The sequence below is a fragment of the Corella eumyota genome, chromosome 6, assembly GCF_963082875.1.
Source record: "Corella eumyota chromosome 6, kaCorEumy4.1, whole genome shotgun sequence".
NCBI lineage: Eukaryota > Metazoa > Chordata > Ascidiacea > Phlebobranchia > Corellidae > Corella > Corella eumyota.
Genome location: NC_137495.1, coordinates 3,160,062 through 3,183,716, shown reverse-complemented (window position 1 = coordinate 3,183,716; position 23,655 = coordinate 3,160,062). Strand labels below are relative to the sequence as shown.

The 23,655-nt window shown below is 33.2% G+C and overlaps 2 protein-coding genes and 2 non-coding genes across 4 annotated transcripts; 1 reads left to right on the top strand and 3 right to left on the bottom strand.

Annotated features, from left to right (window-relative positions):
- Positions 1–1,659: 1,659 nt before the first annotated feature.
- On the bottom strand, positions 1,660–6,020 carry LOC145754774 (cdc42 homolog). Its single transcript, XM_082570884.1, has 3 exons — positions 5,664–6,020; positions 5,498–5,556; positions 1,660–2,768 (listed from the first exon to the last, which is right to left on the bottom strand). The coding sequence occupies exons 1-3, from the start codon at positions 5,881–5,883 to the stop codon at positions 2,268–2,270; spliced, it is 780 nt and encodes a 259-aa protein (XP_082427010.1). The 5' UTR covers positions 5,884–6,020; the 3' UTR covers positions 1,660–2,267.
- A 2,558-nt stretch (positions 6,021–8,578) lies between these two features.
- On the top strand, positions 8,579–8,650 carry Trnat-cgu (transfer RNA threonine (anticodon CGU)). Its single transcript has one exon. It is a non-coding gene; the product is annotated as a tRNA-Thr (tRNA).
- A 147-nt stretch (positions 8,651–8,797) lies between these two features.
- On the bottom strand, positions 8,798–8,869 carry Trnat-cgu (transfer RNA threonine (anticodon CGU)). The gene has a single exon. It is a non-coding gene; the product is annotated as a tRNA-Thr (tRNA).
- A 6,715-nt stretch (positions 8,870–15,584) lies between these two features.
- Positions 15,585–22,199, bottom strand: LOC145755579 (cell division control protein 42 homolog). Its single transcript, XM_082571818.1, has 4 exons — positions 21,800–22,199; positions 20,980–21,038; positions 17,080–17,294; positions 15,585–16,724 (listed from the first exon to the last, which is right to left on the bottom strand). The coding sequence occupies exons 1-4, from the start codon at positions 22,146–22,148 to the stop codon at positions 16,445–16,447; spliced, it is 903 nt and encodes a 300-aa protein (XP_082427944.1). The 5' UTR covers positions 22,149–22,199; the 3' UTR covers positions 15,585–16,444.
- Between the last annotated feature and the right edge of the window lie 1,456 nt (positions 22,200–23,655).

Sequence of the window (23,655 nt, the reverse complement as noted above, 5' to 3'; positions counted from 1 at the left end):
TGAAGTTTGTTTTTAAAAGAAATTAATAGCTTTTTAAAACGTTTAGTTAGATTTCATTATTATTAATTAACATAAACGTTGCCAAGGAAAACTTTACACAAAAAATAAAAATAACCAACAAAAAATTTACAAAGACTTTCTAAAAATAAAAATAAAATTTATAAGTATATTATTCTAAAAAAATCATTAAAAATTCCAATGCTTAAAATTTGATTAATAAAATTCAGGTACGTTGTGTATATATTTATATCTTATAATCCACCATAAGCCACGGTATTTTAATCTGTTGGTGTAAATATGTCGCGTTAGGAAGCGATGAAATTAGGAAAAAGTCAAAAATTAGAACTGATAATAAACCACACGCTTAACAGAATATGAATTACATAAAAATGTCATGTTCTTTTTAACATAAAAGTCAAGTTCACAGACAAAGATAATGAAGTTAAAAATAAAAATAAATGAGTTCAAGTGTAAAAAGATTTAATTTTCAAATGTTTTGGTAATATTAAACTATTGTAGTGTAAAAATTATTTAGTTTAACATGAAAAGAAAAATTTACCTATGTTTAGACCGACAAATTGAGCGGAAATTAACTAAAACTTTTATTTAACTTTTTCTCGACATTTTAAACACTTTCACTCCAATTTTTTACTTGACAAAAAAATAACGAAAAAATAAACAACTTTTATGACGTCATACAGACATCGCGCGTAACCGGATAGGCTGTGAAATTGAAATGTGTATTAGTTACAAAAGGGCGAACACACCGACTTCCCAACGAAACGACGCACCGAAAATGGATTGATTCACTTTACGTCGCCCATTTTATTTTGATGTTACCAATTTTGTTTAACTTAGTATCGATTACTAGGCAAAATAATGACACCTCTTGTACTTTTACGGGCTTCTAACTGACAGGTCATCGAAAACTAGACGAGTGACTCGGTTTAGAGACTACGTCACGAGATATACAATTGGCAAGTAACTATATCAAAAGTAACCATGCCATTTCTCCTTACCCTACCATTTAGTAACTTGTTTAAAAATGCCACTCTATTTTTGACCGAATAATGATCATTGTCATTTTAATAATGGCGCAATAAAGTTCACACCGCGATAATTGCTCTATTGTTGTTGATTTCTAACTCTCTTACTCATACGATGACGTCACAAACTGTTGATCAAAAATTAAGGGCTATTAAAAAACAAAAAAAAATTGATTAAAATCTATGGACTCTAAATTTGAACTGTCGAAAACAACCGATTTGATCTAATTCAGCGGCTTGGTTTGCCCTTAAGCCAAAACCTTATGATATAAAGGTTTTATTGATATAATATGTTGTACCTTTGTACTGTGGCTGTGATTAACAAGTCATAAGGTCCTATATTTAGCTTGTTTAGCCCGGGTTAATGTTTACAATCAGTCATATAATTACTTTTATCTTTTTTTAGTTCAACTAAATTGCTGGTGCAAGCGGAGGTTGTAAAACATTGAGTGGTTTGTTGGGTTATAACTTTAATTGCAAGGCTAAACTATAAAATTAAGTAGGACGTTGGCCTGGCTTAATTAAGGTTCACTTTAAGTGCTTGATTCTATTTTTAAAATTAAATTTACACTCTTGCTAACTCTAATTAAACCGAACTATAACAAGTTTTATTAATTGTTGTTTTTCTTTATTGCAATGTATTAAAATAAAACAAACTGCGCTCATTAGGCAGCAAAAATATTGCGATAAATAAAAATCATAACATATACCCCCTCCAATACGCAACTAGTACGTTGTTTTAATTAAGGAAAGCAAACAAAAAGTTTAAAAATAATAATAAAGAACTATAAAGTAATATATTAATATACACAGTGCATTATATAAAGGCACTTGTGAAATTTGCCGAATCCAGCTCGGCTATATAAAAACAAGGCACTAATAATTCTTGGTTCAACCATATTACGACATTTAAGCCGGACCGCTTTTTTTAAAGCAAAGTACAAATTAAGTTTATTTGGTTGAGGATAATTGGCAATTTCCGAAGTTGGTATACATTTGACGGGATATTGGAACTTAATAACAATGTACTTGACTGCTGCGTGGGCTTACATTGGCCCAAAGGTCCAGCAATTATAGTTTGTTGTTTTTTCTGTATAGAGAAAGGCACGATCCGATCTCAGCGACCTCTAAAGCGCTACTACAATCTACCCGCTGTTGTGATTTCTTCACCAATTTATATCTCTAAAGGATTTTCACCTTTCAGTTAAGATAAGATTGAAATCAAGCAAAGCAAAATACTTTCTTCCACCAAACCACGGATTTCCTTCGCATCTCTAAAGCCTTCCATTGTGCTTGTTCTCTCATTTCTGGGGACAGGGTTCCCTTTTTTCTCCAGGATCGCTTTCTCTTTTTCTCGACATGCTCTCGGAAGTCCATAGCTTCAAGGATAGCTGTGTCGAAGACATCTTTTAAGTTTTTCTGGGTAAGGGCTGAGCATTCAACGTATCTCATAGCACCACATTCGTTGGCAAACTTCTGTCCTTCTTCTTCAGTGACTGGTCGTTCGCTGTAGCGAGCAAGATCTACAAGTACATCAACTGTTGATCTGAGATCGGTCTGTGTTCCGACTAAGACGATTGGTACTTTGGGAAGATGTTTTCGGATTTCGGGTAACCATTTATCCTTGACATTGCATAAGGAAGTTGGTCTCACCACGCTGAAGCAAACGAGGAATACATCAGTGCCTGGGTAGCAAAGTGGTCTCATACCATCAAATTCATCCTAAAAAATAAGAATAAAAACGTTAAAATTGCATTTTTTGAAGTTTTAAAGTGTTTACACCAAAAATAGAAATCAGCATTTGTCATATTTTGGGTAACTCGATATATAAGTTGCGAGTGGTTTAAATGAGCTTTGGTTTAACCTTATATGAACGTGTTATAACACCCGCACACTTTAAGCTTAACGCCTCACTAGATTAAATGTTTCGCGGAATAATATTGCCACACAGGTGCTGGGATAATAACTACCAGTAAGTCAGTAACGTCAAATTAAAAACTAGAAGCTTCCGGGTTGTTATTTATCAAAAGCAATGACGTTCGGTTACTTATTATAACCGATTGGAACCAGTATTTAGAGGTGACCTGTTATCTGAACGTCTTTACCGCTATTACGAAATAACTTTTGTTGCTGTTTCGCGACAAAGAAACAACGTAAATAGGCTATTAAGCTCAACTACCGGGCTAACACCATTCATTTCCTGGCGTTCGGCTTTTGTGTTTCCAATGGGGGCTGTAATAAAACGCATTGTGTTTGCCTCTAATCGTTTTCTTCCAGTTGAACGACTTTGTTTTCAAAAGCCCGACAATTGCCCCCTTTATAAACATACAACGCTGTAGTGGCTACAAAGGCGTGTTTAAACTATACGACCACGTTAGTATAGCGTCTAATTTAAGGCGACTATTGACTTTAAAACAGCAATTACTCCAATAGAACACTACTTTGAAATCAACCGGTAGCGTGTTAAAGCAAACATTGGTAAACTAATCGATGGTTTCGACGCATTGTTATTGTAAACATAATTAAGACTCTTTTAAGTTTCGCAAATACAACTAAATTAGCGGTTATAATTCGATTACTTTTTCGAGAAAAAACACAAGGAAACTGAAACATGCGCAACTACGTGTCTTGTGGTTGACTATTCGACGAAGAGCAACGTCTAAGCCAAGCCTTGTCATGCCTTAATATAGGTACGATATAAGGAAAACACATTTCCATACCCGGCGCCCGGTAGAGTTTTTGTTATAACAAACGACCCATGTCGCTTAAATAACATCCTGACAGGTGCTAGTTTCTTTATACGAGGCTATTTTAACTTATGATAACTATCCGCCATTGCTTCCCTTATTAATCTCATGATTTCGTTTTACCAAGGTTCCGTAAACAATCGTTCTTTGATCGCTCATTTTATTGAAATCGTAATATAACAATAAGGACAAAGGCGGCGTATAAGGAAATAAAGGAATTATTATTGGTTTAAAACCGCGTGAAAAGTCTAACTTCAACATGTTGACAAGCTAAATTAAATTTGGCGTAATAATAAACGTTCAATTGGTCTAACGCATTGTGTTACACGGAAGCACTAACAAAGACTTTCGCACTGCTCGGTAGGAAAAAACAAACTTTAATATTGTTTGAACAACTTCTGTACTCAAGTCTATATTGTCTTGTTTGTTAAAATGAATAAGCATTATATGGTTTATATAAGATATCGATAAAAGGGGTTGGTTAAAATTTATCAAGTCGAAATCTATAGGCTTTTGAATTAAGTAAACGGAGGTTCAAGCAAGGCTGTTGGCTTTCTATATCCTTGATGAAATCTGCTGATTAACTTGTTTTGAAAGTTCTATTCTCTATGTTTGGTGTTTGTGTAGTTTTAACCATGCCAATATATCATAAGAGCGCAATTGTCATGGTCTGAAAACATCTCATTTTGCCATTGAGAATTTCCAAACTATCAAGTACCGCGCAAAGACCTGAGATTACTGGACAACAGCACTTTAACCATTGTTCCCTAGGTCGATGGCCCAGTATTCGAGATTAACACACAAAGTGCCGGTAAATCGAAAAGCTTTAAACAAATCTCGATTTGAGAAAAAGCACACCCGTACTGCAAGAACACAGTCGCACCTTTTTTTCAAACGCAACAACAATTACTGTTTTAAGGGCGACGGATTTTACCCCTATTAGCTTGTTTGCTCTTTGGATTAAAACGCTCGCTACGCTAAGCAAAGCGCAATGATCAAAAGACTTAACCGAACTGGAATAACGTCATCGATATATGTTAGTGGTTAAGAATCGGATGCAAAATTGCTAAGGCCGAGGCTGCGCCTGCATTTGAACCCTTTAATTGCAATGGTCGCAAATCGCAAGGTCAAATTATAAACCTTTAGCCCGCACTTCGGGTCGCATCAATTAAACCACAACGAGCGGTTGTAGATCGTAATTAAATGCGCTTACATCGTATGAACAAAATTTATGCCAAGTTTTAATTGCGATATTATATCATGCACACCACCATATTAGGGCGACAAATTATATTGACATATGCGAGTCAATCTGTCTGGATTGGAAGCTTTAAAATAATTTAAAAATCGAAAGAAACAGTTGGAAACCTAGGCTAATAGTCTCGCGCAGCAGGGGCCAGCCTTAAGCGAAAACTAAAATCCCAAGATTTGGGTCATGTGACTTTTTAGTCATTCTATTTACATAAAAATCCTATAACAAGCGATTTTGTTTATGCGTTTTTAATTAGATGGTCGATGTCGCCGACTGTTTGCATTGAAACTAATTGTTTGTCTTATTGTTTGGTGACTGCTGTTATTAGCTCCAAGACATTGTTTGTTTTGTCGCAACTCTATATCGATTACCCCGTCTGACAATGCTGTTTATATTTTATAAATCAAGTAAATTTTAGAAATTAAAAAAAATAATTGAAAGTGTTAGCTAACCTGTCCGGCTGTATCACACATTTGTAGTCGAACTGGGTTGTTGTCGATGTTGATTCGAACTAAAATAAAAAATTAAAATTAAAAAATTGATCCTTAAAAAAACTTGGCAAGTCCAAAATTGTTAAAATTAAAAATTTAAATAATTATTTTTGTTTCTTGCTCTTACCTGAATAATTATCGAATGCGGTTGGAACATATTCTGTTGGGTAACCATTGGTTGTGTAACTGACAACTAAACTCGTCTTTCCAACTGCCCCATCTCCGACAAGGACACATTTAATTCTTTCCTGGCCGTCGCTTTGTCGTTTTTCTTCGGCGGGAATGGCATCGGGTCTCGGGGTCTGATAAGCGTCGTGGTGATATCTTGCTGGTGCATCGGGAGCCATTTCTGATTGCTTTATTTATATCCAAGAATTCACAAAAATAAATTATAACTTTGCAAGAAATATTTTCTTAGAATCTCTACAAAAATCCAATAAATATATTGTAAGTTAAACTGTATATATCCATGCTGTATATCAGTTTAGTAACTCTTTTAAAATTAAACCATATGCTAACATATCCTGAGTTCAACACAACAGACTTGTGAAACTTAGACTGTACTGAACAGGTGGCGGGCTGGGCTTTTAAACGAACGCAATCGCGATATTTTTTCTCAACGAATTACAGCGACGACACTACTCAGCATGTACTCTCAAGATAAAGAAAGAGAGAAAGAGCGAGCGAGATAAGTTTTCTCTTTTTCCCTCCATATACGGTAATTGGTCCAAAAGGTTTTCAACGCTATATGGTGGCAATTAACTTTGAAATTCAAATGTAAATTGAAATCACAATACTTTAAAGTTGTATATACCCACGCTAAAAACTACAACTTGAACATAATAGGTCTGTTGTTTAAAATAAACTCATTATTCAAGTTCTTGTAGCTCTTATTTTGAATTTAAATTCAAAATTCTATATAAAAAAGTTCCTGTTAGTTTTACATAACTTGATAATTTTTGAGACCTTCTTTTATTTGTTATTTTTTATCTTACTTTGAGTGTAATTACATATACTAGTATCTGAACTAACTTTAAATAACATTTTTTAATTTATTTTACTAGTTTATTACTCTCTTCTGCCACTTGCGGCCAGATATGCTTTCCAACTTACTAACTTAGCCCAATTTCAAATTGCGCAAGAACCTAACGTTTAAGCCAATGGTTTAACTATAAATTTAGAGTAAAACGTGTTATAATAAGCGAGGGGTGTTAAGCAAACACAAAGTCGCAGAACAGGCGTCAGAAGTTTTTTGGATAATCCTGTTTGCAAACAAAAATAAACTCGTTCGAACGAGTTTCCCTATTCAGCCAAATACGGTCGTTAAATATATTTACTTTTCCCTTAAACGACATGAAAGCATATCATGTGTTATTGTTTATGATTAAGTGTCGTGTGTATTGGCAATATAGATATCCGGTTATTGATAAAAACACAAAGTGTAAACGGAAGGCTTTTGAATTTGGGAAAATAAATCTTTTTTTAGAAAAATAAAATTTTGTCAGTTTTTCTAAAAACTCGTTCTAAATAATTAAAACATTTTAAATATAAATATTCACAGCAAAAAATAAGATAATTGATTGAGAAGACCACCCAGCAGTTTACTTTGACTTAATCTTCAATAAAACCCGACTGCTAATTTAGAAAGACCGAGAAAGATATAAAATAATTAAACTAACCATGCGCGCGAAATTTTGATTGATTGATTACTTTTATCCGGTAATATGATATACGGCAGTAATCGGAGTATAAATTAAAGAAGATTTCCATGTTACAACACGGCATGCAAAGCCAGGTAATCTACCGTTTAGTGCATGGATTAACGCAGCGCGCCATCAAAGTTAAACCCAACCAATTCTTCATTTCTTATCCCGAAATCTGACGGTGTACATCTCGGTAAATTTGGATAAATTAGTTACAGAACTTTGTGGCGTATCTAGAACTAGGATAGCCCACCTAGTCAGCCGCAGAGACGACCTGTAAAATATTACACCAACACACAATGATACACACAAGACCAGATATCACAAGTGCTAAATTTGGATACTCATAACTTGGCAGGTGACGCGGCTTACGTCATAGATCTAAGTTCAATATTGATTTTACGATTAAAGTCGTCACTTTTCTGTTAAACTGTAGCGGAAGATGTGATTTTATGACGTCATCTGAACGTGCTAAACTTAGGATTCGATAACGAAGTTGTTTTTGTTAAATGTAGTAAGGTACACAAATGTTTTGATTGTTTCTTATCTTGACTAAAATAAGTTATTGCGAAACCTCGATGAAATGAAGTGTTATCGAAATATATTGTTTTATGTTGTTGATAGAACTGATAACTTAGTTGCGAAATCATTACCTAATTTAGGTAACAGTAAAAGTTTTTCCAAGTTATCTTTTCGCATATATGTTGAATTTACAAAATAAATGCAACATTTCAAATTGTAACATTTGATATTTATCTTCGAAAAATTTTAAATCTCAAATCTCGAAATTTTGCAAAATATTTATGGAAACTCGTTAAAAATGCAATGCGATAACACTCTTGTGGGAAAACAAAGAACGGTATTTGTCGTGTAAGACTTCTTGAAAAATCTTGGCACTGCATTTTTCATGTTATATTAAATATTGCCATTTTTTATCCCAAATAAGAACCTTTAACACAATTTTTAAACATGGATCGAAATATACGCCATTTTAAACTTTAAAATAATTTTTTTTTACTAATTATGGTAGTATATAAACGCTATTTTCTGCTACAGAATAATTTATTTTTTGTTTTTTTAACAAGATACTAATAGATACTCTATTTTTAGTATTTTTCTAATTTAAAATTACAAATCGCTTGCTGGCAATTAATTCTAATAACGCTTTTTAATTAGAAAACAATTATATTTTTTATTAAATATTGGAATATTTTTATAGTATAATATAAACAAGTTTATTTTAATATTTAGTTTTAAAATTAGAAATTTTTACAAATTATTCTGCGATGTGAAGTGTATCTGCGCTTAAAAGCGCGTTATAAGATCACGTGCGTGTCGCGCCGCTATAGCTCAGTGGTAGAGCACTGGTCTCGTAAACCAGGGGTCGTGAGTTCAAACCTCACTGGTGGCAGTAGCTTTTTACAAAAATTTTTATATTTTTTTGAAAAATAAAACGTTTTAAAACGAGAAAATGCAATAAGTGTTAAAAAAAAGTATTGCATTTTACTAATTCAGCACATTTTTTTCAAAAAATGTAAAAATTGTACAAAAAAATAACTGCCACCAATGAGGATTGAACTCATGACCCCTGGTTTACGAGACCAGTGCTCTACCACTGAGCTATAGCGGCTGATGCTCTAATTCTGTATTTTTTAAACTCAATTCGCTTTCACAATCTTCATTAATTCACTTTCAAAAAAGATTCGCAAGCAACAACAGTGTTTTGCAATATTTGATTAATGTCTGCTTGACGTCTGGTCCTAATATTTACTTTTATGTCAAAATTAGGTTGCCTAAACTTATCCGAATTGCATTAGTAAGCGCTTACACTAACAAGGCAATGTATATTTAAATTGTTTGCCAGTAATGATTATGCTAACATATTGTAGCCACATGATGTATATTCGATCTATTTGCTATCACTTAGTATAACTTACAATACTAGGAAAAACGTCAATCAATTTTTGTAATTCAAAGAAATTAGCCAAAACTTTTTAAATCGCTTTGCCTTGGAAAAAGTTTGTTTAAAAAGGTGATTCAATTTAGTTTAGGAGTAAATAAACTATGGGACTTCCAAAAATAATTAAAACACAAATATAAATCGTTATATTTGTTATTAAAATTCGATAACACCATTTACCTAAAACTTTTTAATTAAAATTTTGCAAAAGTGTGACCAAAATGCCGGATTAACGTTAGTCGGCAAGTCACCGATTGAAACGAAATGACAAAGGTCACTGTCGATGACGCACATCAAGAACTACTTTCACAGAAAGCAAGCTACCTAATAACAAAGGCGTAGCGTTCGCACGGTCGCGCTTTATATTATGACGTAGTTACCGTAACGTCACAGGCTTTGATAATTGACACCGAACGGGCAAAATTATATTCACTTTCTTTAAAAAATACAACAAGAAAATCCGCCAACCGTGAACAATAAACATCAACTATATAGTTCATTGTTATGAGTAGTTCAAAATTGGATTTTAAAAATAGAAGGCGACGATTTTCCGTAGGAAATTAACCGTAAAATGAAACATAAACGACAGTGTCAGTGTTATATATATCATATAATGTATTGCCAAAACTAAATGTGGTTTTATTGCCGTATTTTGAGTTACTTTCATGATGTTATAACTGTAAACAAGTCATGCTAAAATTTCTGACTCCCTTATGTAAAAAAATATGTTTTTCTTACTTGAAAATTCTAATTTTTCATATCATGCATGCAAAATTCCTGCAAATAAGTTAACAAATTTAAAATAACGTAAGCATAAACTCGTAAGTATTGCCTATACATATTATATAAACCACCATCAAATATAGTATTTCAAAGAAACACATATTTCAAAAATAATCAACTTATAACTTTGATAAATTTTAAAACACCATAAACAGAAAATTTAAAATGGATTGTCAAAAAATAAAAATTTCGAAAAAAATTTGGAATTTTTTTTTGGTTGTGTATCGACATTACTTAAAATACCGGATCTGCATTAACCAAATGGATTATCTACATACAAATGTTTTTAACAGTATTATAGGTAGTCACGTTGTAAAAACACAAACTTAAAAAACAAACCACTCATTTTTCAATACAGGATTTAAAACTTATAAATTAACTTATTTTTGAGCTATTTTTGGTTTTGAAAGTTTTACTAACCACTAAAGATGGATTTAAATGGTGGAGTAGTCAGAATTCGTATGAAATTGAATAGGTAAAGATTAACAATACCATAACATCGTAATCTTCGTATAAATATTGACAACGTTATATCGTGTGTTTAAATCCTATGCTATACAAGTGCATGTAACTCTTTAACCATCATGGTATCGAAGCAACATTTAAATTTGAATGCAGTAAGTCAGATTTTGTCGGTATCAGGTTACTCGTTATTCGAACTGGAATTCGTAAATATTAAAATTCGCGCGCCAAGTGACAAGTTATAAATAAAATTCTTCCATTTTTGGCGCGGGATTAGAGCTAGTGTTTATTTCATTTACAGCGGTCGAAATGTTAAGTTTGTTGTGCACGTGATAAAGCGAGCAAATAGCTTAAACTTACATTGATTGAAGGACTTCGAATATTTCCTTCCGAAATTTAAAGAATACTTCGGATTATTCATAAAGCGTACTTAAGACCACGTGATATTGTTACCTTTATAAAATTGTTTTCGTCGATTTTTGATAAAAATAGATTTTACGACCTAAAGTTAAATCGGTAATCGTTTAAATTTAGAAATTGCCACTTCTATAAAACCTTGTTGACAATTTTATGAATGATTCTGCTTTTTTGGAACCGCCGATCTACGTGAAAACAAATCCGTTTTTCATTGTGAGTGTGGTTCAAGGGATTTAACACAGAGTAGGTGAGATTGGTTTAGTTCTTAAAATACAGGGACTGGTCAAATCATGGGATTAAATGCGTTAGGGAAAATTAAATTTTTGTGGGTCACCGTTTGAGAAAAATATAATGACCAATACCTTATATTTAGAACTAAAGTTAAGGGGGTCATTTTTAAAAAGGCTATAAAAAAAAACTAAAAAAACACGTTAAAAAACTAGTAATAACTTGTTTTTACTTCATTGGAAATTACCAAGTCATAGCCTTATCTTGCAGGGAATAAAAACAATTTATTTATTCAATACAATTCCCAGTATTACCAGAAAAAAATTACCCTTTTTGTTAAATAAACACTTCTCCTTATTTAAACAAAATTGTTTATCCAATAAAAAGTGATCTTATAAAGTTCAACCGAGGGGAAAATAAACTGGTGGTTTTTAAACGGGTAATACCTCCTACAATACCCGATATAGTGAAACAAATAAAAAACGCTTGAAATACATCCTAATATTGACTTGGTTAAAAACTTGATGACGTAATACTTGTTTTTTCGATAAGGGTATAATAACATCGTCACACTATACACACCTCCTTCGAATAAGTTTTATTCGAATTTTAAATAACGCCATTAGCGCGTGGTCCTTATGACGTCAGAGCACGTGTGTAAACTTGAGGTTGTAACCAACGCAAGGGTCTGTTTATAGTTTTAGCGAACGTTTGCACAAAAGTTAAACGGCAACTTGTAATCGCTTTTACAATATATGCACAGGTAACATTTATTTAACAAACATGAGGTTAGATTATTCATAAAATAAAGTTATTAACTCGATAAAACAATCAGTAACATTGTTCTAACTATATTTTAATTTTTATTATATACCAAGTACCCATGTGACCCCGCCGTAAGTCACGTGACTACTCTCATTACAATATTCCAACGACATCACACCAGATTTGTAAATTAATCCCAAATTTGCCAACAAAATCGAAACGCCTATTCGTGAGTACAAATTTCAAGTCCCCTTAACTTTGTGTAGAGATAGCTTCAAAGCTGTCCTTAACTTTAGCATAAGAAGCCACTTGGTAAAGAAGATTACGTAATGTTTTAACGTTGTATGGCGACATATACTTTTAAAAAAAAACAGGTTTCTAGAATTTTTAAAGTGGATTTTGCTAACAATTAACGAATTGACTTATATGGGCAAATTTAGATTGTGATATTTACCAAGCAACCAGCAATAAAACCTTATTTGCAAGCGTTAGGGCCTACACAATACAAGTAAATACACAAGATATAAATTTACAAGCCATTTACCATAAGCAATTAAATTTCGATTTAAATTTCGATTCATCAGCAAATTTTAAACGAAGTGATTTTAACGAGCACTTTGGTCACACAAACCATCACAAATCATCAACAATTAATCTTAATATGACGTCATACTCCGAGCAAAAATCGAACAACAACAAGATTCGAACCCGTTTGACTCCGCCCCCGCCTGTCAATCAAACGAAAACAAACAAAAAATTTGTAGAAAACAAAACTCTCTTGTTGGAAATTTCCAACACGTATTAAAAGATAATTTGTTTTGTCATTTCGGTCGCAAGAAAACCTGTTTTTATTCTAACCCCTCGAGTATCAAGAAAGGTAAATTTGTTTTAATAAAATTGAACATTTTTACGACATAATTAAGTGTCCTGTTTTCCCCTCAAATAAATTATACCCATACAAAAAAAATTACAAAAACATGTTTACCAAAAAGAAATATACAATATGTCGTAATAGAAAAATTGTATTACAAAAAAAATGTTTTTTATGACGCAATTTAAATCGATAATTTACATGCGCAGGTATATACCGCACATTAATAATAAATGTGCTGCTCATTAGCCCCAACTTACGGTGACCTATAAACCGTCGTAAATCTGATATTTTAGTAAATCAATAATTTTAATTTCATATATTTAATTGAAAAGCAAAACAACTATAAGTTAAACGCACATTTAAAATATATACACTGCTCTCTATCCCCAACTAGCGGTGACCTATATTTTTGCAACACTTTTTATTTACACAAACTGGACATTGGCGCGTTAAGGAATTTTAATACACCTGCTAATACAAACAAGACATTTGTATTTTACCGGATTTCATGTTTACCTTCTTGTTCGGTTGTTTAATGTATAGATGTAAGTTATAGCCGGTCGTTAACATTTACAAGAGAAAGTGATAATAAAATACCTGAAAATCCGCGAAGTCTAAATTACCCATAGCATAAAAATTCCTAATAACGGAATATTAAGAGAAGTGATTGTGATTATAACGTTAACTTTAATATACGTAAATGTTTAAGCATGGGATACAAAATCGCGTAATAAAATTGAGTGTTTGCGTAATTAACATTTATTTGGTTTTGTTTTGAATTGATCAAACAAGATTATAGGAAATACTGAATGTACGACACCTTTTAATTTAATTAACATCTAACCACATCACGTACGGCTCATATTAAGCTCACAGACATAACACATTCACTTTCTATAGACCCTGGGTGCGGCAAAGTCTCTTTTATTACACAACACAATGTACTGACTTTATTAAAGTTGCGTTTGGTAAGACCGGTACAATACAAACAGGTCTTATTTAAAACGAGTTGTGGGTAAAGCTAATTCGATTCTCACGCCCTAGTCTTTAAAGCGTTTTCCCTTTGCCTAAGCTAAAGCAATACGACACCACTTTAAAATAAAGGCTCCACCCAAAGCAATTAACACCGTGTATAGTCCTACGTTTGTTTAAATGTAAATGCACTTTCCCGGTTTAAGTTACCAGGAAGTTAAAACTGATATTCACACGGCGAAATATCAACTCAGATGTGTCGCAATCGCTACATTTGGGAATTTAAACACTTTTAAAAGATCAACTAATTTTAAGTTTTGGTTTTAGGACATTCAAAAAGTAAACTAAACAATAAAAAGGATTTATTTTGGTTAGTTACTTGGACATTAACCCATAGTAATAGCGCTTTTAGTTGGTTCTCAACAAGCACATAACTTTAACTTAACATTTTATATCACATTTCTTTAAATATTTTACCCAACTTACAGTCTGATATTGTTTCATGGCGAAAAGTGATATCTTCACAAAGTTGAACTTGTCCAATTTTGTATCTTGTCAAAAGCAAACTAAACAACAAAAAACCAATGCCTGTTTAGTTTTTTGAACATTGACCTACCTACACGTCATATTGCAGTAATAACATTAATAAGGGTTTCCAAAACGTCACAAAACTTCAACTTTATTTCCTATATCACATTTTAAAAGCAATTTACTAACTTACAGATTCTGATATTGTTTCATATCCAAATATTTTTACGAAGTTGAACTTGTTTATTTTCGTATCTTACCATTTTCTCCAATTTCCTTTTTGTCAGTATATTGGGTTCTTTGCAAAACTAATGCTATATTAATTTAGTTAACTACACTATACTTTAGTAGTTAAGAACCACAGCTGCATGTATTATAGGCTTCGTTTAACAAAAAGCGTTTGGGCGTTTTTTTGTTTCAAGCAGAATGTTAAAAAACGCCTTTTCACAAGAAGCAGGTGTTGCACATTTTCAATAAGCAAATGTTAAATTAACGATGTGTTTACAAATAGGAAAATAAACAATGAAAATAATATGATCACAGAAAATGCTTCACCAAATTTTAAAATAATTGTGTAATATTTGCAAATGTATTTTAACTTTGACTTTTTTAATAAAACTGCAATCCGTGTTTTCTACATGCGATATTCACAGAGTTGTTATGATTACAGCTTTTGTGATTCACAGCTTTTCATTACGAATCAAACTGGTTTGCTTTATTAAAAATGACCAAAATAAACTTTGCTATAAACCACACGCTGAGATAAAATTGTGATTTTAAGAACAAAATAAAGAATCCAAATATGAAAAAGCGGACCCCGCTGTGATAGCGTTCAGTTAAAAAAGCAAAATTCTACGGTGGTTATAACGATTTATAGCTTAAGTTATTAAGATCATTTTTGCCTAGCCATAGGTCCAGTAAATGACACAACACATCTTAACCAAACAATATTTAAACTAAGTTATCATCGTCATTACATAGTGTATGACACAGGTTTTACCAAAAATGTCCATTTATAGCAACTCATATTTCCGAATAAAAATGTGCTTAGTCTTATATATTTTGACCACGATTAATTTAAAAACGTTATTGCGAAATTGTAACGTTACTGCTTCAAAAACATGATTTTCCACTCATAAATAAACGTTTAAATACGAACATGCTTAGCTAGCAATAATAGGCTTAATCTGTAAAGCCAAAAGTCAACAAAATTGGGTTAAATTTAAGGCTAGATTGTGTTAATAATAAGTTTCGATATAATGCTGTGCCAACACCAAGTCATACGCGTACGAAGTCGGTTTAAATATTTAATTAGTCGCCAGCTTAAGAGCTAAACCTTCAATGAATCACCAAACCTCAATATTTTTGCTTTTTTTATTTGTTTTCGCGACTTCGTTTAAGTTCAGCTTTACACAGTAATTTGAGAAGTACTCCGGGCCCAAAAAGTACGCGTTCTCCTTATTCTAATAAGCTTAAAAATTGATTTTTTGTTACAATATTGCGAATAATTAAACGGTCATAACACAGCATAGATTAATATGTCTGGAGATACTGAAGCATACTCAAGTATAAGCAAAAAAATAAATAAATAACGGTAATCAAGGGGTCGATATATAGACGATAATTACGACTGAATAAAAATTAAAAATTAATAAAATAGAAAATAAAAATAATTCGCAAAAAATTAAAAATTGCATCACAAAAAAATTAAAACCAATTTGTTTTTCTGTCAGAGTTAAATAAATATAACACGGACTTTAATATTTAATGAATGATTTTAAAACCCTTATATTTATATAGGCACAGTGTGTTTTTTTCCAATCCGACCTTTGCGCAAATTAACATGCACTTGAACGCTTAACAATAACCCTATACCAAGCGTTCGGCACCAAATTTACACGAACTTGTGTTTAGAATTCAAGTTATAATACTTAAAGAGTTATAGGGCGTAGCCAGTGAGTGTTAAAACCCTTATTGGTTAAAACGGCTTTTGTAAACTCGTGACTTTGTATTTTTACTGCCATGACAACCTGATATAAACCAGATTGTGCTTATTACATGATGACGTCATCCCGTTACGTCATAGGAACCCACAGCATGGCTTAAAAAGCGGAACAGCGCCACGTCGACGCGATATATATATCTCGATCGTTCGAACCTCGGCGCCGTTACGTCATTGTTACGTCACCACCCTTAGTGGCAAGGTTTATTTTAGGCTATGAGAAGCAGAGATATTTCCGCCACCAGACCCCGTGGTTTTTCCGCTTTTTCGGATTCACAGATTTAGAGGAAGAGCTTTTCCGCCTTCGCCAAGTTCTCCGCCGCTTCCGCTGACTTTTCCGCTCGGATTTTTCCTTATATTCAAGTGCTTCCATAAGCGCGGTGTCGAATACATCTTTAAGGTTCTTCTGCGTTAAAGCGGAACATTCCACGTAGGAGGTGGCTCCGCATTGATCCGCAAAATGAGCAGCTTCCTCTTCATCGACTGGACGTTCACTAAAATATAAAAAGTTAATTTATCCTCAATTTTTATAACAAAATAAAATTATTAAATGCAATTAACCGGTAATTTCCTATTAAATCAGTACAAAGTTCAACTTGGTATTAAAGTCCATTCACAACACGCAACTTCATTAACTAAGTGTTTGAATTATTCACTTAACAAACAAAAAGTTAATATATTCACAAGTGTTTATTAACACAATGATTTATGTCTAACCCACAACACAATTAATTAACTTTTAATTTAATATTGACCATGCTAGTCCGCGATAACGATTTAGAAAGTAATTAAATTAGATTTTAATTAAATTAAGAAAGTAATTAAATTAAATTAGAAACAAATCATTACCTAAACCTTGCCAAGTCTACAAGAACATCTAAATCATTTCTTAGGTCGATCTGTGTCCCAACTAAAATGATAGGAACTTTTGGGTTGTATTTCTTAATCTCTGGTAACCATTTATCTCTTACATTGCATAAGGAAGTTGGTCTCACCACGCTGAAGCAAACGAGGAATACATCAGTACCTGGGTAACAAAGTGGTCTCATACCATCAAATTCATCCTAAAAAATAAGAGAAAAAATGTTAAAATTAATAAAAATCAGCCATTCAAATTTGTCTAAATTTATGTTGTTTCTCAAGGAGTGTTACTAATTCTACTGTGTTTGTAGCAATTATATTACAAGAGATCAACGCACAGTAGCATATATAAATTATTCTCCCACTTAGGCTTAAAACCGCCAAACGCAGTAAAACTTTTTGCGCAAGGTTATAACGAAGGCCAATTTCGATAAACTGGCAATAATTCGTTAAGAGCAAACACGTATAACTCCCCTCCATGTTTGAACAAAGCTATGAATTATGCCCTTTATGTTTACACTACAGGATATATTGCTCCTGCCATTCGATTTTCCAAACAAAACACGTCGAATATTACAGGTTTTGGGTTATGTTCTTGAGTGGAAATAAGGCTAAAGTCATGCGCTGCATGTTTGCCAAGCAATAAACGCTAAAAACGGGGAGCTAAGAAATACGATGAGGGTCAATTGCCACTTGACTCCGCGATCGTTGGAATAACAAATCAAAAAATATGTCGCGAAAAAGTTGATGTATCGGCTACCTAGCAAAATCAACATCACGCGCAGTATTAGCGATAAGATTATGGGAGAATTAAAAATGTTAGTTTACTCTTTTGAATCCTGTTTTACCAGTAACTTTAATAGATTTATCAAATCACAGGTTACTTAATCACAGTATTGGGAAATTTTATCCCCCATTTAGTAACAAGATTTCTTTACCGCACTTTATTAAAAAACAAGCAGGCGTAAGAACCGTTTAAAAAGATATAAAGCAATATTAAAAGCAGAGTCGTGTTAACCTTATATACAGCACGTTCCGAACCGCCATATACGTTAAACTTCCAAAACAAGAGAATTATAACCCACCGCAAAACAGACTTCCCGTCTAACTATTCAAGCCTCTTATCTTCATGCTTGGCCTAACTTCGCAGTCGTAAATAAAGGTCGCGTATAAGCCGCGTTAGCTAATAAGGCAATACGAGCCAGTCATAATAATAACCTAGGCCGACTTCAAAGATTATGACGTCACGAAAAACAACGAGGTTTTTTTTATCCTCGCACCTGCCAGCCAATTATGGCGAGAATTACAGATCAAAATGGAAAAATAAAAATATCAATTTACGGGGGTTTAATAAACTTTAAACTGAACAACATACTTGTTTATTTCGTTGAATTACTTTTTTGGTTTGAATTTTAATATTAATATTCGATAATATCTTATTGATGTCGTTCAGGCATTGTTATATCGCGAATTTAATAATCGGTCTTAGTGCGTTATCGCCCTGTCATTAAAACCACAATTACAGCGCACATCAGCGTATCAATGAGAATGACGTCATCAGCATATGGGCGCCAAAGTCGAAACAACCGATCTCGGTGGTCTGTATTACAAAACACAATCTAAAAAGGTCGATTCTAAGGCAGTTTCGCCCGGAAATTACGGCCATTGTAAAGTACAAGTTACCATGTCCTTCTATTATAAGAAATATCCTTATCCATATATAATTTAAAAGTGAAGAGAAAATTTTTAGAATTGGAAAATAAGAGATTAAGTAATTTTTGGGGCCCCTAAAATAGACTTGTTCTTTTGTACTTGAATCACGGTTGAAGTAAATGAATACAAGTTAACTGGTTTCATCCGGCTTTGTTATAGGAGATTTATTATTAACAAACATGGGGGCGGTTTTGTGTATAAAATAAAATGGTTTAAGTTTCTTAGAAAGTTTTGCCAATGAATTAAAAATAATTTTCAAGAACTAAAGCACTTAAAAAAAATTAGTTTTTTTTTATAATTTTTAGGTGTAAAAATCTATGTTTATTTTATCATCGATTATTAATTTTATTTAAATTTTTATTGTTTTCACTTTACTACCTTAAATTACAATTTTTTTTTATTTTAAAAATAGAAAATCGTTAATTCTTGATTAAAAACACTCCTTCAAGATACTTAGTACTCAGTATTTTAATATTTCATGACAAAGCCAAAGCCTATAGGTTTTATTAAATCGAGATTTAAAAATAAACTGTATACGCCCTAGATTAAAAACTGATATTAATAATTAGATGTGTAATATATATACGTTATAACGTTAGGATATTATGAAATATTTAAATATATCTTTAATTTAAACTCTATATATTTAAAGAAGCATATCTTAATGCTTTAAACCAATGTACATTCAATTATAAATGTAGTGATTAAGCCTTATAAGCAACGGAAAATACCCAAACAAAATAAAAAGTGATATAATGATACATTTTTACCCATAGACCACCAACTAGGTGTTTTTCGAAATTATTTCAGATTTCTTAATTGAAAATTAAAAACAAGATCACAATATAGATATGACCTTTATCGTTCTTACGTGTATAAAGTTCCTACCCTATAATTTAATTAAACCTATAGTCTTATTAGGATAATAAAGCGAGTTGGACGGCATAAACTAATTTACGACAATTAATTTGATTACGTGACGTCATGGGGACTGACGTCATAATCTGAACTGTTGATCGGTTTCTTAAGTTTGAAAACAAACTCAGATGACTTAAGGTTTTAAAATGTCGAAACTTTTAAAATATTTCTTTTTTCAGATAAAGAAACTTAGAATATTTTTTATTTGGGTAAATTTTTGTGATTTTAACTCATGATTTATTCGACATTTTAGTCGGATTTTGAACGCTATCTACCCATTTAAACATAGTTCAAAGCCTTTAGAGTTATAATCACAAGAGTGGAGGTTATCCTAACCTAATACACAGCTTATTGGGCGGCACGTTTAACAGCTTAAAATCGGAGTTTTCGTTTGACGGACATTCAAATAAACAAAGAGAAAAAACACAATGGCTTTGGAAGTGGGCAACTTGGTTTTCTAACAAAGAATTTTCGTTAATCCGCGCGAGTTTATACAGGATGGGCCGAAATTTTAATGTTATTAAAACATGGGCGTTTATGTTTCAGTCTAATAGGAAATCTGTCTGGTCAGAAAACGAAAGAAAATAGACTCACGTAATAAATATAAGCCAACCTTTTTCCAGAGCGCGGCGTGTTTACTTAATACAACTAAAGCGTAATTGAAGCTATAACGATAACTCATAAATTGTCATCAAACAGCTATCGACTAACGATTAACGATGGAAAGCCCGCCCTACGACTTCGATTTTTCACGGGCCTACGTCACGCAAGTCACGTGACCGACCTGCCAATACCTACTACATAAAGTCGATGATTTTTTGATTGGATTTACTGACGGAAACTCGATCCGTGGTTTTGTCTTTGAAAACAACTGCGCTCAAATCTCGGGGGAACGAACTAGTAAAGCCCACAGGTATACAGCGGTGGTTGGTTTAATGTCTTTTAACTTAGTTAAGGCGCAGGCGAAAAGCGTATTAAAGGTACAGGACCACTTGTGCCCTGACACTTCAAACGGTGCGTTCACTGTTTACCAAATCGTATACGAGCCTAGCAAACATTCAAGCTTTAGTACCCTCGAAACTTCAAGGCATTACTTGCCAAACTGCGCTCGTAAACACGGGTTTTGTTCAAACGTTTATTCACTTTACAACCTTAGTAATTTGTAGTTGGCAAATTGCAATAAACACTGGGAGCTGTTATCACGGTATTAGTTACACACATACAACAGCAATTATGTGATAATAACTTAAACCTTACCTGGCCGGCAGTGTCGCAGATTTGAAGCCGGACTGGATTTTCGCCGATTCTAACGCGAACTAAAAACAACAAAAAAACAAGAGTTTAGAAAAAGATTTAAAAATTGATCTAGGAATATCAAATTTCAGTGATTATAAACTCGTTAGTTGCATTTTTTATAAGTAAACAATCATAATTGCATAAGTATAAATGTAAACATGTGTTTATTGGTAAATTTCAAAGTGTGTTTAACAGCCTATTTGAGTACACAACAAATCCAAACTGGCCTAGTTAATTCGTTCATTTCCTGGCAGAATAAAACAATTATTCTCCGACAATCCACTTATAATAAGCATGGCAGGATTACAGGCTTACCGAACTCACTATCTTATTTTCGCGGTTTGAAACAAGCAACATAATGCAAGGCCGCTGGTTTCGATTCCATCAGTAATGTAATTACAGATCACGTGATCATGTGGCAATACAAACAAAGGCAAAAAGCCGAAGGCCGTTTTTGCCTCTGACGAGCGAAAAAAAAGAGGGATTAGGTTCAAATGCAAACAGAGTTAAGGTTTTACCTCTACGACGTGTGAGTCAAAAAGCGAAAACAACACCGAGATTAACCAAAACAATGGCAGCTTAGTTGCTAATGCATCAATATTTACCGTTCGTGATATCACGTCGCTGTTATGCATACAGGTCGGAAAAAACAATGACTGATTGAATAATCAAATTATCAAACGTAAAACATGACCTTGATAACCTACTAATCGCGTTTAATAACACAAACAAACATAAGCTACAGCCTGATTAGGATCTATATGAATAGTGTATAATATACCTGTGTAATGATCGTAAGCAGTCGGGACATATTCGGTGGGATATCCATTCGTGGAATAGCTGACAATTAAGCTTGTTTTCCCAACCGCGCCGTCGCCTAGTAGAACACATTTCAGTCGATTTTCCCGTTCGATTTCGCTCTTTTCTGCAGCGGGTATGACGTCAGGCGTCAGCTGATCATCTTCGCAATAATCCTTACTAAACCTCCCGGATAGGTCGGGTGCCATCGGGGTCTTGTTGTTGTTATTTCCCGGGTCTTTCGGTCTCCGAGTCCCGCTGTTCAGCTTCCCCGAGGTTAATTTTGTCGTTTTCGTCGCCTTAGCCTTCGCTGTATGGACTTGGGCGTTCATAGACCAAGCAATTACCTCCTGGGCAGTTATATAGAAACACTATTACCTTACCAAACTATAATATAACAAAGTATTTCGTTATTTTCAAAAAAATAACACCCTTTAACAACAAACTGTCGTTCATAAACCGCTGTGTATATTCTATATGTAATTTCAGCAACAACTAACGCTTAAATGTGTATTTAAAACCTATTCTAAACCTCGCGCTATAATAACCAATGTGCTCACGTATTCAAAGTTAGTTTGAACAGAGATAGACAACACGACTGTACTCCCTTCAAAACAGAGCCGTGCTTTTATCGATCCTTTTTCGTAACCGAACAGGCGATTACCTCTCTCGCTTATCTACGCTCCCTACAAGTTTACGAAATAGGAGACCGAATTAGAGGCTATTTATTCCGGTGGGCCGCCTCGTTTGCTGTATTTTACGGAGATAAAGACACAACAACAGACATTCCGCTATAGTTTACTAACATAGCGCCGAACGAACTGGAAAATAAAAAAAAATGTGGAAATGTTTTGAGTTGTTTGTTTACACATTAAACTCCTTGGAAAATCCCATCTTATCACGAACAAGTGCCTGTTGGTTGTTTTTTTCTGAAACTTCGACCTTTGTAAATTTTGTTCTGTCTTGAATGTAAATAAACAACGTAAATGTCATATAAACAAAATCCAAAAACTAGCTAGGGTGTTTAAAACGCATTAATTTTTAATAACAAATTTATTCCCATAAAAATCTAAGTACTTTTATTATTAATTTTTATAAAAATTATATCAAACTTTGTCTATATAACATATAGGTTCTTCTAGCGTACTGTAAAGCACTTGTTAGATTATAAATCAATCGTGGTTTAAACCTTTCAACACGGAATACTCAACACAGTGCACAAGTCATTAACAACATCAGCGCTAAGCCAGGCTCTATAACAGGGCATCGACTTAACCTTGTGACTGAAGGTATACGTCTAGTTTCTATTTTGAGATTTCATATTTATCGTAATAGGTAGACGGGCGTTTACGTTTATATAACTTGTCGGGGAGAATTGATTCATCGCTTGATCTAACTTTCGATATTATATTTGTTTTCTAAACAACCTGACGACTTAACGAAAAAACCTACACACTTATGATTTTCGTATATAGCAGAATGACTCAAACACTATAATAAACGCTAAGTTATATACCGTAAAATGCATCTTAAAATAGGTAACCTTATGTTCTACTCATGCTCAAGCTTCAAAACTCATGCTTAACCTAAACTGTTTGCTGCATAATCAGCGCAGAATTAAAGCTGCTTAAACGTCACTACATGCTACGAGCAGCCCACCAAAAACACGGTCAATACAAATCCACCCTGCTGCTTCCTTAAGGTTAATTATTGATGGCTTTCCCAAAACCATCTCACAATACTTAAACATTCAACGTTGTAAAATTACCTATTAAGGTGTACCCATTTATAGACGAACATTAGTCAAACAAAATTCACATGTGACATTTACACAAAATA

Bases quoted from the DNA above. Each gene is read 5' to 3' on its own strand.
- LOC145755579 (XM_082571818.1), bottom strand. From the start codon at position 22,148: ATGAACGCCCAAGTCCATACAGCGAAGGCTAAGGCGACGAAAACGACA. The intron at 21,039-21,799 runs GTATATTATACA...TGTTGTTTTTAG, and splicing joins TGCTTACGATCATTACACAG to TTCGCGTTAGAATCGGCGAA. The intron at 17,295-20,979 runs GTAAGGTTTAAG...CTTATTTTTTAG, and splicing joins TCTGCGACACTGCCGGCCAG to GATGAATTTGATGGTATGAG.
- LOC145754774 (XM_082570884.1), bottom strand. From the start codon at position 5,883: ATGGCTCCCGATGCACCAGCAAGATATCACCACGACGCTTATCAGACC. The intron at 5,557-5,663 runs GTAAGAGCAAGA...TTTTTATTTTAG, and splicing joins CGCATTCGATAATTATTCAG to TTCGAATCAACATCGACAAC. The intron at 2,769-5,497 runs GTTAGCTAACAC...CTTATTTTTTAG, and splicing joins TGTGTGATACAGCCGGACAG to GATGAATTTGATGGTATGAG.